At 45.2% G+C, this 19,690-nt stretch overlaps 1 protein-coding gene across 1 annotated transcript in view; it reads left to right on the forward strand.

Annotated features, from left to right (window-relative positions):
• LOC133354780 (uncharacterized) overlaps positions 1–19,465 on the forward strand; it is a 417,798-nt gene extending 398,333 nt beyond the window's left edge. Inside the window, exons 2-13 of the mRNA XM_061571900.1 lie at positions 3,650–3,673; positions 5,047–5,145; positions 5,613–5,717; positions 7,059–7,095; positions 9,871–10,609; positions 11,633–11,768; positions 13,352–13,382; positions 14,398–14,545; positions 15,205–15,298; positions 15,828–15,961; positions 16,661–16,756; positions 17,178–19,465. Of these exons, the coding sequence (XP_061427884.1) occupies positions 3,655–3,673; positions 5,047–5,145; positions 5,613–5,717; positions 7,059–7,095; positions 9,871–10,609; positions 11,633–11,768; positions 13,352–13,382; positions 14,398–14,545; positions 15,205–15,298; positions 15,828–15,961; positions 16,661–16,756; positions 17,178–18,749 (3,210 nt within the window). The 5' untranslated portion in view covers positions 3,650–3,654 and the 3' untranslated portion in view covers positions 18,750–19,465. The remainder of the gene's footprint in view (positions 1–3,649; positions 3,674–5,046; positions 5,146–5,612; positions 5,718–7,058; positions 7,096–9,870; positions 10,610–11,632; positions 11,769–13,351; positions 13,383–14,397; positions 14,546–15,204; positions 15,299–15,827; positions 15,962–16,660; positions 16,757–17,177) is intronic.
• The last annotated feature ends 225 nt before the right edge of the window (positions 19,466–19,690 follow it).

A 19,690-nucleotide genomic window follows, 5' to 3' on the forward strand; every position in this document is an offset into this window, starting at 1 on the left:
CAGCAGGTAGGTTCGTAAAACAGCCCGTGTGGAACTTTGAGTGCTATCCACTTGGATGTGTGGGTTTTATCCAGGTTCTACAATGTTTCCTTCCCACAGGCAATATTTTCCTTAAAATGTAATTGCCTAAACATATAAACAATTAAACTAAACAGTTTTCTTTATTTTACCAGGTAAGGCTGACTGAGCTATACAGCTCTTTTTCAGAAGCGACCTGGCCACAATTGATAGCTCAACGAAGTGGCTTATTGCGTGGACATTTCTAGCAGCGGAATACTCTAAACGCATGTTTCCAAATGTGGAGAGAAAAACGGAACCCAGAGAAAAATCCACGCGACCACGCAGAGTCCATGAAAACTCCAAATATACAAATCCCATGGTCGTCTGTATACCAGGCGAGGTAGTTAACATCTCGCTACCGTGGCGCCACACGGTTGAACCACGGGACTGTCCAGGAAGAGTCTTGAGACTCAGTGAGGCTTTCCTCGGTAAATAATCCGGGTGGTGGCTGCACATGGTTGTAATTCAGGGCTGTGGAGGCGACGATTAGTGGCTCACACAAATGTTGCCAGGAGAAGGCGGTACAGCAGAAAATGTAGACTCCAACGACTGTTTCCACCTTTTACGCACGCATTTTATCCGGGTGCTCCAGTTTTCTGCCACGTGAAAACACTCGTCGATTAGCTGATGACACCTTCATATAGAGAGGACCAGGGAAGTCGCACAATCGTTGGTGCCCGCTCATCGTCTGGGTGCCTTCAAACGTTGTCTGTGGTTGCCAATCGTCGTGAGATGTAATTTGCATGGACGATGCTATAGAAAACGAGTCTAAACATTAACCGGGTGAGGTCACATTGAGGTTAATGTTTGTGCAATGGACCTGAATAGTTATCGAGCCGTTTTAACCAGTTTAGTTGGGACTTTTTATTTTATTTTTTCAAGCTTAGAATTGGGCTCACATATTTGTCAGTATATTTCAAACTAGCACATTTTTCTCAGTCGTCTTAGATCTATCAAAACTGTGCAGTATACTGAAATAAAGTTCAATAATACCACCAGATATCGGTAGAAATCAACTCCTGCCGCACGATACACAGACAGACAACCACCGTTGACTTCCCCGCAAAGTGGTGATGACTTTATCGACCCCGGAGGGATGATGGGTTGAGGCAACCCACCCAACCGCGATATGAACTCGCAACCTTCCCTATCGCTGAGCCACTTGGCCGGATTGTCATCTCACGAGGAGAAACGCGTGAATGGGGCCCATCAATTACAATCAAGCAGTGAGGAAGGGATTAGAACGTGTCCTTGTGACGTCAGACACGTGGTCACGACTGCAGTTGCCGCGCTCCGCCACATGGCGGCAGCACGTGGTCGATGAACTCTTTCAGATTCGGCTCCTGGTTTGTTTAAGGGGCCGTCCATAAATGACGTCACGCGATTTTGGACGATTTTTGACCCCCCCCCCCTCGTCACAAAAAGTCAGACACCCCCTCAAATATGACGTCACAAAACTTTGCCCCCACCTCAAAAAAATAAAACATGCTTCAAATCGCTTTAAACTATTGTCATTGTCGTGCATATTTAACGTGGCGCTGCACTCTGATGTTGTAGGAGAAAACATTTATTAAAAAGTCTATTTCATTAAGTAGAACGTATTGTCTATATTTAGTTAAAGTTGCGCATTTTGATTTGACATCACATTTCTCAAAACCCCCCCCCTCGTCACACATCGTCACAAATGTCTGACCCCCCCCCCCCCCGAGGTGCGTGACGTCATTTATGGACGCCCCCTAAGATATCGTTCCGAGTGATTCTCAAACCGATTCCTATTAAAAGTCCACGGGCAATGTTAAGAGATAAGGAACCGGTTCCCATAGAAAGTCTACGGGGCCATGTTAAGAGATAGGGAACCGGTTCCAATAGAAAGTCTATGGGCCCATGTTAAGAGATAGAGAACCGGTTCCAATAGAAAGTCTATGGGCCCATGTTAAATATAGGCCCATGTTAAGAGATAGGGAACCGGTTCCCATAGAAAGTCTATGGGCCCCTGTTAAGAGATAGAGAACCGGTTCCAATAGAAAGTCTATAGGCCCATGTTAAGAGATAGGGAACCGGTTCCCATAGAAAGTCTATGGGCCCCTGTTAAGAGATAGGGAACCGGTTCCCATAGTAAGTCTATAGACCCATGTTAAGAGATAGGGAACCGGTTCCCATAGTAAGTCTATAGACCCATGTTAAGAGATAGGGAACCGGTTCCCATAGTAAGTCTATAGACCCATGTTAAGAGATATGGAACCGGTTCCCATAGTAAGTCTATAGACCCATGTTAAGAGATAGAGAACCGGTTCCAATAGAAAGTCTATGGGGCCATGTTAAGAGATAGGGAACCGGTTCCCATAGCAAGTCTATGGACCCATGTTAAGAGATAGGGAACCGGTTCCTATAGCAAGTCCATGGACCCATGTTAAGAGATAGAGAACCGGTTCCCATAGAAAGTCTATGGGCCCATGTTAAGAGATAGGGAACCGGTTCCCATAGAACGTCTATGGGTCCATGTTAAGAGATAGGGAACCGGTTCCCATAGAAAGCCTATGGGTCCATGTTAAGAGATAGGGAACCGGTTCCCATAGAAAGCCTATGGGTCCATGTTAAGAGATAGGGAACCGGTTCCCATAGAAAACCTATGGGTCCATGTTAAGAGATAGGGAACCGGTTCCCATAGAAAGCCTATGGGCCCATGTTAAGAGATAGGGAACCGGTTCCCATAGAAAGCCTATGGGTCCAAAGCATTCCACAATTACAGGTTCTAAAGTGGAGAAATCTGAAGAGCTGTGAAGCGTTTGAGACGAGGCTCAGAGGCTCAAAAGAAAGCTGTCTCTGGTGTGAACCAATCAGTTTCAAGGACAATGCAGATATTATCAGTTTGTTTTTGGTTTGCATTCTGACCACAAGCATTGTGGTTAATGCAGACGTGATTCCTTGTAAAAGGTTTCAGTTTGGTGTTTTAACATATTAACACAGCTGTTTTGTTGCCAGAAAAAAGTGAAAAACCTCTCATCGAGCTGTTAAGATATTTTTTTACAATGTCCAGTCGGGGCTGGATAGAACGCTACAACAGCAAACAATGCAACAACACGATTAGAGTGCAAAGTGTAGCAAAGGTAAGCAAATCACCAAAAAAATATACGGATAAAACTAATATTTTTTTTACCAGGTAAGGCCCAGTGAGCTAGAAGCTTCTTTTCAGCTAAATAATCTAAACAAACATCAAGAAGCGTAGGCGAGGAGTTGTCATCCAGCAGTGGAATTGACAATTTGACACTTAGTTTGGCCCGGCGCATCAGAATCACGGTAATTTATTCGTGTAAATTTGAATCGAGGTCACAAATTGCTTTGCTCTCAAATTTTCCCGCGCTTTTCGCGGACGCGTGACGTCACCAGCAGCGTTTGCGTGACGTCACCAGCAGCGTTTGCGTGACGAACGCGCGTGAAGGGGGGGCGGGACGCGCGACGTCATCGCGCACACCGCATACTTCTGACGCGATGACGTCATCGCGCGCTCCGCATACTTCTTAAGCGATGACGACATCGCGCCATCGACGGCGGTGACGTCATCGAGCCGGTTCACCACCGCAGGACCCGTTGATCATGGATCACTCTTTCGCAGGTAAAACATTTTTACATCAAAGCTCCTTAAGCGCGTATGGGATTGCCGTCGTTTTTGGTTTTAATTACAGACCCGTCTAAAAACGTTCGATCTTCGCGTCGTAGCGAGGGGTACTTTAAAGACAATTATTCGTATCTGCGTGTCGCTTCCTCATCGGCTTGCACGCTCAAAATGGCCTTCGCATGGGATAGAGAAGGCCGCATCCACAGCCGTGGTCAATCCACTGCTGGATGAAGCCCTAACACCCCCCCTACTCTCCCCAACACATTCACATCATAGATGTCAACCCGTAAGGTTTAGTCGTGCGCTTGTACAGGGAAACTGAGTTTTCAGGTCCATACGACGCACAGCCGTTTCAATAGGGGCAAACCAAAATGTGTTTGTGTATTTGTTTGCGTTTCTCCCTTGTGGTGGGGCTTTGTCGGGTGAACGTTGAGATGTATAAAGGGCACGGGGTGACCAAATTAGATCTGAATTGGTCTGTAATAAGGCCGGCACTGATAAGGGGTTGACAGGTATGCGATCCACTGCTGGATGAAGGCCTAAACCTCCCTCAGCCGGCCCCCTCAACCCATGAATTGCCATGTGTGTGTGGTCGGTCGGCTTGTTGATTTTCGGATGCAGTCGATGGTTTGGCCACCAGCGTCTTCGTAGAGGATGAATGTCCGAGGCGCGTGTGTGTGGTGTGCGCTGTGCGGGTGGGTGTCTCTCTGAGTGAGGTCTATATATATAATATATTTTGTTCTGACTGGAATTACAGTCTATTCAATCGGACAGTTCGAACTTGGCATGACAATGTAGATAAACTTGTCTTCGCTTAACATATAGTCCCAAGATAACATAAATATGGTGAACCAACAGAATGGAATGTTGACACTGAAATATTGAGCAGATTAAACTGCTGACCAGCAGGTTATTCCATCAACTGCGGGCTTTGTAAAAGTGTGGTTTTAAAATGTATTTCTACGCGAACATTTTTTGTAAATGTTTCCTTTGGTATTCTTTTGTCAAAGTCTATGATTTTAAAACAAGTTTGATTTTTTTATTCTCACACCCAGACCTTGAAATAGGAACATTCTATTTGAAAATAATCAAATTACTGGATGTAATCATTGGAAGTGATGAGACTAAATGTCTTTGTGTGTTCACTCATTAAATGTTTGCATATCAAACCTTGTATTTTATATAACTACCCCTGCTTGTAACATCCTCATGTTCCATAATGTCACATAGGTCCTTTGTGAATGTCGATTAAAAATCACAATCCAATAAGTTTTTAATTCAGTTGATAATGTAACTCGGTTTTGACACCTTTGCATTTCCATGCAGGAATTGTTCTCTCTCTTCCTTATAATATTCTCAACTCTTCTCAGGCTCAGGCAGGTCAGGTCGCGAGTTCTACCATTCGGGCCATGATGATTACGACAAGCACGGCCGAGGAAGCTCGGGGTCCGGACACCGATCATCCCAAGGTATGGATGTGTTTGCTCGGCTGTAGTCAGGTGGCCTTATTGTAAAGAGTAACACAACTGTTGGTGGAAGGACCTCCACGGGAGGGATCTCTAGAGGGGATATTTACCAACACTTCCATGCTGGCCAAACATCCTGAGGGCTGGGATTACCCCCTGTTTTAATCCACTACGTTTGACCTGCCAATCTAAAAACTGCAGTGGTCCCATTTATACTGCTGGGGAGACAGATTAAGAAACGTTCCCATTGTTTCAAATGCCGTGCCGGGAGATAGAATTGAGCTGTGACCTGGATTGAAAGTCCAGTGTGCTCACCATTACACCATGGCAGCATATCACAGTAAAGAATACTCAGTACAAAAATATAAAAAAAACTCTTCAAAGCCAATTATTGCCCTGCTAATTTAGTTCATATCTCTCTCTGTCTGCTTATTGATGTTAATGATTTCACTTTCTGATTCCCTGTTCAGGCGACATGCGACCCGTCGAAGGGGAAAGAGAGACATACAAAACAGCTGCCAATCTTCTGGCCACAATAATGACGATGATAAAGGACGATCCAGTTACTGATGAAGGTGCGATGATGCATTTATGTTTGTGATTACGTGTGTGAGAGAGGTGGCCAAGCAGCTCGGGGGTCAGAGCGTTGAGCTGGCACTGCTGACAGGCTGGGTTCAAATCCAGGCAGCTGTCTGTGATGAAACCGGCTCCTCAAGTGTGCCGACTGGATGGTCTCAGCCCAGTTGTCAGTGACTGCAAAAAAAACCCATCAGACTCAATTTGGTTCTGCACTTAATTTCCATAAATTCCAGGTCTGAGAATAAAAAATAACGGTTTGATTTTGACAAAGTTCGCTCTCATGCAGAGCGAGTGGGCACACATTACCCTGTTCTGTGTGTGGACCAGGGATCACGCAGGTATCTCTGTGAAATCTGCTTCTGTGGGCCATTGTCCAGTATTAAGGGTTGTTCTGTTGTGACAGAGATCCGAAAATATACTTTAATGGATTTAACATCGAGAGCACAATTGGGATAAAATTGGGGATTTTTTTGTATTGTGTGTATGAACATCTGCATACAGGTGCGGTGTACAGCCCAAGTGTCCTGTCGTGTTTATGTGATGGGTTTGTTTTCTGTCCAGAGCTGCTGGATAATGCTGTGATGTTGGCAATTATTTCTAGGGGTGGAAGGAATCAAGTCATGTTGGTTTTCTGTATTCTGATTTCAGTAAATGGCGCATGGTACCTGGTGAGGATAACCATGTCATGTGAAATTGTTGTATATACAACCTTGAAATTGTTATCTCGATTATGCTTATGCAGTAATGTTTAAGTAACACCTTTGATATGAATATATATTTTGCTGTTGCACATGACATTATTATAGTTGTCCCATGTGAGTATATTTGTACCTCATTACTCCTATTATTTTTATATTGTTTGACCAGAAAATTACAAACGTAAAACATATGTAATAGAATCAAATTGGGTCCTAATTCCTAGTTGCTGTTACTTGGTTCAAGACTTTTAATTTCCATTGAACTCTACTGAGTTTTAGTCAGTGATATTCTGCATGTTAACTTCATGAAGACAATTGATAGGTTTCTGATGTCTGTATATGTATATTTGTGTGTCAAGTAGTGGGTAGCGTCACGTCTGAACGTATTGGGAATAATGTGTGCAACATATTTGTTTGAGACTCACCTGTTTTTTTTACATTTACAATGTTTTACGTTGATGAGTGGCACAACAAAACTCTTGACGATGCATGTTGAAACATGGTTCCAAGTAAGCACATTTGTGAGCTTGTCCCTAGAACCATTTGCACAATGTGTCGTTAGGGTTCCAATATTTATGTTGCTTGATTGTTACATTGCATTAAAGTAGTTGACGTGTTTTCCTTCCGCATCCCATTTAGGTCAAGGGTATGCTCATGAGCGATCCGCCAAAAGTGGGTAAGTCCTTGACCATCCCTATGACCGGAAGCTTTATACTAACATGACATTTTATAAAAATTTCGCCAGAATGCTCCTTCAGGAAAATACTGCAGACCATAGCTGTCCTATTTCATCGTTGCCATGCCTTTCTACGCTAGATTGTTTTCTTTTCCATTATTACATGATTAACAAATGCATTTAAATGGTCAAATTGCACTACAGACCGTATCTAACACATGGTACTCAAACAATGCTCACTTCTTATGCCGAGCTTGTACTTCTATACTGAAATGTTAATCAGTGGATCACATTTTTTTAGCGGTAGGGGTGACTCACAAAAAACAATTACACCCACGAGTATCATTGTTGAGTTTCGACCTCACTCCTGCTTAGATTTCCAGACAACAGTGGCTCATAATGCTCACAATGAGAACGTTATTTAAAAACACCTTCGATTTTTAGTGAAAGCGGCACATCTAGATACGTCCTGTGTTTGGCGTGTCACGGGTCACTACATTTTATTCTGTGCATGTCTTAAAGAAACACGATCAATAGTTGAAGGGCTTTACTTCTCGAATGAGCATTGACGTGGTGCTCATCGCCTGTTAGCAGGCCTGAGCCGGTGGTGAAAATTCCGTGTTCCTGTGGTGGGGGCAAGTATAACTCGAGGACAGCCACAATCGACTTTCTCACCAAGTGGTACCCACTTTATATATATTGGAGGGATGATGGGCTTAGTCAATCCCCAATCAAGATTTGAACTCACAAACCTCTGATTGTGAGCCACTCACTCTACTACTGCTCTACACTTAATCTCACAGTAAATAACACAACATTTATGTTGCTTTGTGAGTAAACTAGATATTGTTAAATATTCCATATTAAGTGTGATTTACAAATCTCCCTTCGCCCTACACTCAGTGTCAGTTTGTAGGTAAAAGTTCACGGTTTTGTGAAGATAATACCACCTTGAGTTTCACACAAGACAGCAGCGGGATATCACAGACAATGTTAGACCTCTTGAAGAAGACGTGCCATGGTAGCCTGCAGTGCAACATTTGTAATCAGCACTCTGGCAAAGTTTGTATACAAGTCTATACCAGCAATAGAACCTACTGATGTCGGTTATCAAGTTCCAGCATTAAATGGGAAATTGACCCTTATGAGGAAGGCGCTATGTACAGGTACAGCCACTTTAAATCCGCTGTTGGACAAAGGCCTTCCCGCACCGTGCGTATTGTGGAGATATTTTTACATACATTACCATGCTAGTCAGTGTGAATTGGTGGAGGCTCAAGTACAAAACCACTTCAGATTTTCTTTTTCTCTCTGTCTACCACATAGCCTGTTGTGTATGGAGGTCACTCATCCAAGCAATGTCCAGGCTCAAGCCTGCTTCTGAGACATCGTTGGGTCTGGTACATTCTGAGTGATTTGGCTTTTCGGCTCCGCTAGGAATCAATCCGTTGCTCATGTGCGGCCCTGTGCAGGGCTGTACTGAATGAACCTGGCATCTGTTGCCTGCAGCTGTGTGTGTGTGCACGTTCGTCAATGCGTGCGGCAGACAGAACACGTGATAGTGGCCTCTTTCCCTGCTGGCAAGCGTACAGCTTGACAACTTTTAGCCACAGCTGCAGGTAACCACAGACAGTGATGTCCCCACTTCACTCGAAGCGTTCCGCAAAAATGGAACTGCAGAGTGCCCCATTACGAATGCGTAAAAACTGGTTCCGCATACGGCTCGCTTGAAGCGGCCGATAGCAAGACATCTACGTGCTTCCTGTTGCAGGCCACGTTGGCGGATGTGACATCACGGTGGCCTGTTCACGGTGGACAGACCATCGAGTTGCCCACCGAGTTTCCTCGTACCCCTGGTGCTCAGGGGCCAGTCAAACCCATGCCGTGGGCCCCGTTGTGGCCCGTGGGCTGTAGGTTGCACCCCCCCCCCCCCCCTCATGTTTCACTCCCATGTGTTGACGGTTCAACTGTTGGGCCGTCTTGCCGCAATTCTCCCATGAAGATTCAATACATTTGCAATGCAAACATTACTTCAAGGAGATCACCTTGATGTGAACTGGCAGCTGACTAAGCCAGTGATGAGCGCCGAACCCAGAGTCAGTTTGCATGGAGTTAGGTGGATTGATTCCTGCAGCTGTCTGGTTATTTTGGCGTCTATTTACCGAAGCCCACCATCTACGATGAAGTAGATGTTAAAGATCCTTAAGCTTGACTCCTTCACAAGAGTTGTTTACTGGGTTACCGCATACCCCTGGGCCAGTCCATGTATGCTGGTGTCATATCCCAAGTCTGAAAATTGGAAGCTACTTTTCATTAAGCAGCCGTCCAAGCTCGTACAAAACACACTTTTCCCACTAATTGACTTTCTTCATAGTGTTGGCTTATTTAGGGTTCCTTTAGAACATCTAAATTACACACTTTTTAGTTTGACTTGAATTGTAGAAGGTTACATTTTGAGTGATAGCTATGTACTGATGAGTCATTCTTGAGCTTATTGAGTTTGTTAGGGCTCCCAGGATATTGCAGTTCCTGTGACATGAAATCGTGAAATTAAGGATTTTTTTTTATAAGTGTGAAAGTTGTCGAGCCAAATGCAAGCACTGCTCCATTGCACTCTGAATGGGTGTGTGCAGCACTCGCAGGCTCCATGAGGTTTGAGCAGCCTGCAGAGAGGTGCAGGACACGGAGCATAGATCATCACACTGCTCCGGTCTCCATCCACCCGCCCCTCTTCATTCGTACATGTTTCTGTGTGACACGACTTGTGATTTCCAGGTACAACTATCGCGAGTCGTATAACTCCGCACCACCCACGGGCTCCAAACAGAGCTTAGGCTACAACGAGCCCTTCAGTCGTCCGGGTGGATTGGCAGGAGGCCCTGATCGCTATGACTACAATGAGCCCCCCAGGGGCCAACAACACGGCCCCCAGGGCTATGGAGGTGGCTATGGAGGTGGCTATGATGATCGCTGGGGCAGCGGGAAGGAGTTTTCTGAGCCTGGCATCATGTCCAATAAGCACGGCTACAGAGGTCACGCAGAGCAGGCTGCATTCAAGGCACCTGCAGATATGCGAGGCTTTTATGGCCGTGGCCGCACCTCCCGTAACTTTCGCGGGCAGGTTGGCAGGCCAGGCTTCAACAACCGTGAGGGCCGCCCGCCGACAGACCACGGGGGAGCACCCTATGGGTCGGGCTTCCGTGGCTACGGTACCAAACCAGGCCAGAGGGGCAGGCCCTTTGATAGGGCTGGCAGAGACTTCACGGATCGCAGGGACCGTGGGCGCGGGGGCACTCCGTCCTGGAGGGGCGCTGCGGCCGCGGATTTCAGGGAGAAGAAGGTGGTGCCCTTGTTGGGGCTGACCGCTTCACGGAAGAAGAAGGCTGGCGGCCGAGACGAAAGCGGCGGTGGCGGCAGCGGTGGCAGCGGCGGTGGCGCCGGTGCCGGTGGCGCACCCAGCACAAGTCAGAAGCCTCAAAAGCCGACAGGCTCAGCAGGAGCTGGCACGGGCTCTGTAAGTAGAAGCCCCCCAACTCCTTAACCCTGTCGTCGAGCTCCTTTGAATGGTCACTCACATCCCCTAATTGGGGAGGACGTCATACTGTTTCTTCAGTGAGGTCAATTAACCGTTTCCCTCCCACAAAGATAGCCGTGGCTAGATAGGCCTGTTTTAATTTCATAAGGATTATTAGGTTCCACTAGGCAATACTGCACATAATAGTTCTCTCATATCAGTAATTGCCATTTTTTTCATGTATGAACCTATTTCATTGTCGGCCGTTCAAGTTGATTGGGAGAAATATGGAAAATGTGAGAAGGTCATGTAATGTGGTTTGCAGATCGTCTGCACAATGTTGGATTTAAACGTCACGGCTATTACGCTTGTCTGAATCCGAATCTTTATTAAGACTGGAGGAATACGATGAGCTATGAAGCTCTTTTTGACACATGTCCAGTAGGATTGCTTGTTTACCCAGGAAAGCCTCACTCAAGAGTACTTTTCAGGAGGGTCCTGGTAAGTTTTCTCAGTAGTAGGGGGCAATGTAGCTGTGTAATCGCAATTGAGTAATTTGCAGGTACTTTTTCAGCATTGGAATGTGTTGGCCAATACCAGTTAAATTGCATGTGTGTTTTTTATCTATGGGAGGAAACTAGAGAATGTAGCGGAAACCCACGCAGAACAGGGGTATAATGTTCGTAGACATGTTTGAACTTTTCGCACAGTACGTAGCCAACCGTGCTCATCGGAAACTCTGCGTAGAAAGGTGCCCGAGTCAGAAATGAAATCCATGCCCTTCTTGCTGCCGCCAACAATTGCTCGTTACTTGTGACCACATGCGGTCTCCTACGCCCACCTGATTTTACATTCTGGCCAGATAATGTCGCTCTGCGAATTGTAATGAATTGCACGGTTCAGCAAGAGTTGTGAAGATACATGGATGAGAGATGCCGGGGGGGGGGGGGCGGGGGTGGTGTCCTTGAATGCGCACGTGCGCTCGTGTGGATGTCTGATGGACACGTTTATGCACGGGCGTAGGAGAAGCCAAGGGTGACGGACAAGCCGGCGGCCACCAGTGAAGAGACGGGCGCAATTAAGAGGAAGTTGTCACCTTCTCTGGGACCATCTGACAAGAAAGCCAGCAATGAGGAGTCGGGCAGTATCGTCGAGCCCGGTAAGAGTTTGGATTGAGCGAGCCCATGGAGGTTCGTGAAGATGTTACGTGCAATCTTGAAATTGATTTGTGATTGGATTGGTGTTAGACCAGAGGACGCCTTTTGGTGTTTGAGACTCGGCTCCAAAGAAAGCTGTCTCTGGTGTGGACCAATCAGTTTCAAAGACAATGCATATATTATCAGAATGTGCTTTTTGTTTGCATTTTGACCACAAGTATTGTGGTTAATGCAGACATAATTCCTTGTAAAAGGTTTCAGTTTGGTGTTTAACATCTTAACACCTGTTTTGTTGCCAGAAAAAAGGGGAAAACTTATTCTCATATTTTGGTACTGGCAAAGGAGGTCCCATGAAGTATGCAGCCAATTTCTTTGTTGGTGTTGTTGTGCCTCCAAGTGATTAGGAATAGCAACTAAATTTGCATTTATATAGTGTTTAAATGCCTCAGCAATTAAAAGTGCTTTGCATCTGATCTCAAGCAATGGAAGGGTACCCCAAGTGGCAGCTGTCCCTATGAGCCGCAAAGTGTAAAGCGGGCATTAGTCTGCCAGTAGGGGGCCATGCTCGCTGTGTGTGTAGTTCCCTATTGATTAATTTGTGGGTAATTTTTCCAATTTGGACCATGATGCCATTTTGAATGATGTCACGGGATCCATTAATGGCCACTGTAAAGTAGATGGTGTACATTTCTGGTGAATACATCTGCAGTATTAACCAGATTTTGACCACGAACCTCTGTAACAAGTGGAAAATGCGTTTACTGCCGGGTCATGATAAAATCCTCATGCCGCAGCACGACTTTAAACCCCACAATAGTAGCAGGATTTCGATTTAAAGCTTTCGTGACTGCAGGGATTCATCTTCTTGGTTCTTTCGGTAAAGTCACGTAGAAGGGAAATAATAAAATAATAAAAATAAAACAATAAAATACAATTCTCACGACGTTTCGGCCACAACGCAAGCAGCTGTCCTCAGGTGAAGAACAGGGCTGTCGGAAAGACAGCGTCCGAATGAACACCACCAAGCTTGGCAGCGTATATTTACAAATATATTTACAAATATACGCTGCCAAGCTTGGTGGTGTTCATTCGGACGCTGTCTTTCCGACAGCCCTGTTCTTCTTTCGGCCACAACGCAAGCAGCTGTCCTCAGGTGAAGAACAGGGCTGTCGGAAAGACAGCGTCCGAATGAACACCACCAAGCTTGGCAGCGTATATTTGTAAATATATTTGTAAATATACGCTGCCAAGCTTGGTGGTGTTCATTCGGACGCTGTCTTTCCGACAGCCCTGTTCTTCACCTGAGGACAGCTGCTTGCGTTGTGGCCGAAACGTCGTGAGAATTGTATTTTATTATGTTTTATTTTTATTATTTCCCTTCTACGTGACTTTACCGAAAGAACCAAGAAGATAGTAGCAGCATGTCAGATATATTTGCTTCATAGGATCCGTCTCCTAAGTAATCCACCAAGTTTCTTGGTTAAGATATGCTGTGTGCACAACCACAACTGTTTGGGTGTTAGCTTTTTCCCTAGCCTTGAAGATCATACTTCCAACTAACAAATGTGTACATCTTGCTTTGCAGAAACCAAAAGGGTCAGACTCTCTACACATGCGTGAGTGTATTTTAAATCTGCTTCATGTGTTCGTCTTTTATACAGGGTGACTCTACAGAGCCACGGATGATCCCGTTTAGCCAATTGCCCGGCTATTTTACAAGAGAGATCTATGTTGCCAAGCAGGGCAGCAACAAAACAAAGGCAAACATCATTATTGCAGAGAACAAATACATGATCTTTCAGGATTATTGCTTAACTAGCAAACGAGGTATTTAACGGTCATAAATGAAATGCCGCAAATATAATATTAGCAGCAGGAACCCGCGTAACTTTCACCGTAAAAGGATGGCGAATATGTACGTTTTATCATTTTGTATTTACGTTTAAGAAATTTGAATATTTTAGTATGTTAGGTCAAAGTTTTCAGTCATTTAGTTTAATATTGAATGTCATTGAATGTTATGAGTCTCGTGACGTCATAACCCCCCCCCCCCCTACTCACAACCTACGCCCCAAACTGGCGTCATGTCCGTACTCCTCTCCCCTACAGCCCAGTGTCTCTGAGGTCATCAGCCCCCACCACTCCACCTCAGCCCAATCAACCCCTCCACCTCACATCACCCCCACCTTCTCAGCTGGCCAAACTTTTTTTTCTTGTTTTCCTTTGTGTACTCGTGTGTTACAGACAAACAAACCTATTGTTATCGAGATTGTGTGGACATTTTGCATTGCGCTTTTTTTTCTCAACACCATCCTCTGTAAAACGTACCATACATTTCTCATAAAGAACCACCACAATGATGTTGAGATAAAACGCTTAAAGAATATTTTAATTATCTGTCACCCCAGGTGTTATCAATAATACTTTTGTGGATCAATGGCTCGCAGATCAAAAGCTTTTATTGAATAAATAAAGGCCTGACTGGAGAAATAAAGATACCATTAAATTAAATAATAAATAGGTGCCTTAAAATGACAGTCATGCCATGTATGGTGTCATTGGCTTAACTGTTGTCATGTGTGTCTGTGTCTTCCCTGCTGCGATTCCTCGCAATGGTGCACCTTCTGGCAGTACTGTGTTCTCGTGCCCGCTGTGCCGCTTCCGCACAAAATACGAGAGCGAGATGGAGCAGCACATGCAGAGCAAGTTTCACATGGAGTCTCTGAGGCACCTTCAGGAGGGTTACGTGGATGACCCCCACATCTCCAAGACCATTAATGTGAGGCACAGAGCTCCCTCCGGGTGCACGTCCACCGCCCCTCTCCCCCACGCCACCCCGTCCCTCTCCCCCACGCCACTCCGCCCTTCTCCCCCACCTCCCCTGCCCCTCTCGCTTTGTTGCAGTCGTGAATGGGGTATACGCGGGTACTGTATGCGGTGACTCATCCCGACCCATACAAGTTCTAGTAAGCGCGTCGTATCCCAAGCAAGACGTCGTATCCCAAGACATTTTTTTCTCGAAAAAACACGACGTATACCAAATTTGACGTGTTCCAAAGCAGTCGTATCCCGAGGTTCCACTGTATAGCCACTTCCCATTTTTAGTCTTCTTCGGCACACTGCCGTCTCTAATAACGTTACTAAAATATCTTCGTCTGCATCTTCATTCTGACCCGTTAATTTCGTTGAGCAGTTATGTAGTCAGTAATACCTCTGTACGAAATAGATAAGTTCCTGGAGCTTATGAGTGAATTGCAGTTGGATAACTTAAAAGCAATCTTTAATCGTGCATCAAAGCACAAAACAAGACAATAAAAATGTTAAATACAATTACAAAGTTGTGGGAAACTGATAATGCGATAGTCGTTGCATCGTGCACATTTATTATCGTATTGTATCATAACGCAGCAACCGTCATTTCCACCACTGTCTTCTCAGGAGTTCATCGAGCTGCGATACCAGAAACGTAAGGCTTCAAATCAGATGTTAGGTGACCACTCGGACAAAGTCATGCCCAGCAATGCCAACGGAGGTTCGTAGTCGGTGTAGTGTTGGTGTGTCCTTAATTACACGAGTGGATTTACTGTACCTTGCTTATAATTTTGGTTGTTTTTGAATGACCTCTGAAATGTAAGATATTGACTTGTATAAACACACGATAAAATGAATAAATGCTCACTGATTGATTGAAAACATCGTAAGATGTAGAGGACTGCACATTCGGACGCTGTCTTTCCGACAGACCTGTTCTTCACCTGAGGGACGGCTGCTTACGTTGTGGCCGTAACGTCGTGAGAATTGTATTTTATTATGTTTTATTTTTATTATTTCCCTTCTACGTGACTTTACCGAAAGAACCAAGAAGAGGACTGCACAGTTTAGGCAAATTGTTGGCACCGGCTCACTGCCTGGCTGTTGCCTACCCACTTATCTATGGGTCCTCAGCTATTGTGGTATACAATTTGCACGGATAAAGCGTCAAATAGGTGATGCCGATGAGCTATTTTTGTGCCAATGTCTCAAGGACCAAGTTGGGACTGCTTGCTTGCGTGTGTCCACAGACAACGTGATATTGGACGACAGCATGGAATCGATGGAGGTTGTTCGCTGCTACGCCTGTAATGCCAATATATTTAACATTACATGGGTAATTAAGAAACACATGGATTCTGAAGAACATCAATTTAATAAAAAGGTACGGTCATTCCCTTTGTTGAATTTCTTTCATAACGTACGTAGCGAACCGTGCTGTCCATTTTTCTGCAGATGCAAACGTTCTTGTTTTGCTCTCCCTTAAGAGTCTGTGAATGGATTGTTTTGTTCGGCAGCCTTTTTAGAATTGATTCTCCATCGCAAAAGTCATAGAACCTAGAATCGAATTCAGTCCCATTTTACTGACTTTTGCACTGATTGGCACGCGCGAATGTTGAAGCGGCACCGTTGCGCTCGTCTTGATTGATCAAGAACCAGCCAATGTTAGGCACCAGCGATAGGCCTCATCAGTCACTGCATGGTCCAACGGATACAAAAACGTGCACACACAGGACTGGACTTTTATTATTGTTAAACATTTTTACGTGTGCTGCAAACATTTTTTTTCATATTGTATTTTTTTTTACATTCTAGTATCGATAACACTCAAAAATTAATTTGAAAACCCTGGTCTCGAACACGTATATTTCTAGTCAAAATGGAAAAAAAAGAGACAACTCTGACAATGTATGCACTGTCCTTGAAATGGATTGGTCCACACCCGAGACAGCTTTTCTTAGAGCCTAGTCTCACATGGTGTTGGACCAGATGACGCTAAAAGGCGCACGAAAAAAAACCTAATACTATATCTTGCTACTGGCAAAGGAGGTCTCGTAACGTATATTTCTGTTTGTTTTTCTAGAACTTCAATAATGAGCGGAAGCACAGTGTGCTCATAATTTGCAAGAGTATCCTGCACAACCAATGCAACTTCAAAACACTCAAAACCTTGAATGAGGTAGGTATCTATTTGTGTTGAGCATACCCATTGGATAAATGCTATTTTGTGTTATTCGCATAAAAGGGTCATTGCTTGTAATTGGTATGCTAGCAATGTTTGTTTTTAATTGTCATTAACATTGTTTCTGCTATGATCTTTATGACCCCTGGGGACCATTTGTCAACCCGAAGCAAAATTAATGGACCACTATGCAGTAAAACATCTGGTGTTTTGTGAATACAATTTCAATTGTGCCGTTGACATCATATCATGAGAAGATGACATTTTCAATTGGAACTAACATCTCAGACCTCATTCTCAGGTCCTTTTAATGCCACAAGACACAACATTCTGGAGAACTGAGCATTCCAAATTGTAATTGCGTTATAGATTTGTTTTCCTCTTGTGTTTCTGGTTGTATTCTGTCTCTGTGCAAAAGAAATACCATAAAGAGGAGACTTCAGCAGTGGAGAGCTCCTCTTCAACGCCTGAAGAGAAAGTAAAAAAGATTACGACTGCAGATGACAAGAGCAAGGATGACAAGACCACTGTTGGCAAGACCACCGTGGAGAAAAACGCCACCTTGAAGAAGACCGTCTTAAAAACGAGCGGCACGGAAGCCAGCGCTACGAAGGGTCAAATCTCCAAGGGGACATCAAAACCCAGAGCCAAGGTTGTACAGACTGGGAAGGTAGCGGCGAAGAAGGCAAATGTTTTGGCCACAGAAAAAGCAAAAGAAAAGTTCCCGGCTAAAGACATCGATGTCAAGACCAGCAATACGAAACAGAGCTCAGGATCAAAGACGACAACCCTTCAAGTCGAGAGGGAAGAGAGCATCAATAAAGCATTCGGAGAGGATCTGAGCAAACAGGAAGAAGAAGAAGAAAGGAATAATGCAGAGCTTGAGCTGGAAAAGGCAGAGGAGGAGCAATATGAGGTTGTTGAGCCAGATGAGGCAGAGAATGAAGAGGCTTTGAAGAATGAATGCTTTGTGGTAGAGGAGGGGCTTCTCCTGAAGGCCAAGGAGAGTGATGTTCTGCTCCAAGATGACGAGCAACTTCTTGAGATGTGCGAGGAAGATGAGTCTCTTGAGATGTGTGAGGAAGATGAGCCTCTTGAGGTAGATGAGGCTCCAGAAGAAGGTGACCCCGATAGCCTGGACGATGACACTTACTTGGAAGTTGACGCGTTGGCTGACGATCACGACGCATCATTCGGCGACAAGCAGAGCGTGGGCGATAATGGGGAGGAAGAGTCGAAGAATGAAGCCGACGATGATGTCATCATAATCGAATTTGATGGAGACGCTGCCCTGCCAGCGAGCGTGGTCCCCACCGATATGAGCAATAATGGAAGTGAAAAGCCATTAAAATGCCCCCCTGTAGCAGAGGATGCTACCACAACCACTGCACCTGCTCCGTGCACTCCGATGCCAATGGATGCACTGCCACCACCTACTATCAAAGCAGCAGCCAGAAAACCGATTAAAGGAGTCACCAGGGTGGCTGGAGGAGCCAGAAAAGCAGGAGCAGCTGCAAAAACAAAGGCCAAACGGCCTGCAGGCAATGCAGTAAAAGGTGGTAGGGTTAAGGCGATTAAATGGACAGTGGAGGCAGTTAGAGTAAGCAAGGTGGTGAAGAAGCCAGTGGTTGAGGCAATCGGGGTGTTTGAGGAAACCGTTCTGCCATCGGAAGAGGCTGCTGGAGAAATGGCTGAAGCCGGCAAGATGTTGAATACAGCGATCCAGGAGGTGGTCCAGGAACATGCAAGCAAGCCTGCTGTGGAAGCCATGGCTTGTGAGGAGGCCAATGAAGTTGTGGGCTCGGAAATGCCGCTCGGAGCAGAGGAGTCGAAGCAGGACGAGAGGAGCACTGCAGTGGCGCTGCCTGAGGTTGTGGTGATGGAGGACGTTCTTCACCCGGCAAGAAGGGAAGGGCAAGCATTGGCCGCGTCAGTCAGGGGCCGCGGGGCACGGGGTCGATGCAAGCGAGGCAAGCGGAAGGCTGTGTAGAATCGGAGGCCACAGTGACGTGCGGTGTGCCCCTTTGTGTAAGCGCTAAGAGTTAAACCAGTGTCAATTTATATTAGCAAGTAGGTATTATTTGTATTGCTTTTATTTTTAGCGATATTTCTTGACATTCTAATTCAGGACTGTTCTCAAGTAAAAGCCAATTCTTGTCATACTAGCCTTTTGCCCGTCCAAGGACGGGTGTATTGCAGTAAATCTCAAACTTGCAAGCGAAAAGCAGACCGCGATGTGATATTCATTGCATCCATTCGTGTGCAATTTGTAAGGGCGCGGTGACAGAGCTATTTCCTTTTAAGGTTATATTCCCAAATTCATCATGACATCCTTTTTACTTCTATGTCTCAATAGCGTTACGGAGATTGCGTGACGTGAGGGTTCTGCCTTTGTAGTGAGGGTTATAAGTTGACGCTGAGTAGGGGGGAGGAGGCACCTCGCCCCCCCCCCCCCCCCCCCGTGTAGATTGACGTCAGCCGCTAATTATTATGAATGGAGGGGGGGGGGGTGTCCATTTGGAAGACATCACCTTATGATTATTAATGAGGGGGGCTGTTGTATGTGGAGTTGCGTCACCTGCTCATGATTATTAATGAGAGGGGCTGGTGGGTGTGGAGTGACGTCACAAGCGTTAAGGACATTCCTGGGTGATTATAGTAGATATATGATAAGCCCCACCACTTAATAAAATCTTGGATGCATTATTTGTAGTGTTGCATTTAATACTTATTTGTGGGATATAAAGCAAGTTAACTTGCCAAACAGTAGTTAGTGGGTGCCGAAACTGCATTCACGTTTCTTATGTGTTCAATTGCCTCTCCTGATTTTAGTTGTTTATGGTTTAAAATAACTTTCATTACTTTGAGACTTCTATATTTATGTATATATTTGGTGGGGATAAACCTCAAGAATTGCTGTCAGTTTATATT

This window comes from Lethenteron reissneri, chromosome 48, assembly GCF_015708825.2.
Source record: "Lethenteron reissneri isolate LAM-NWPU_2019-01 chromosome 48, ASM1570882v1, whole genome shotgun sequence".
Lineage (NCBI taxonomy): Eukaryota > Metazoa > Chordata > Hyperoartia > Petromyzontiformes > Petromyzontidae > Lethenteron > Lethenteron reissneri.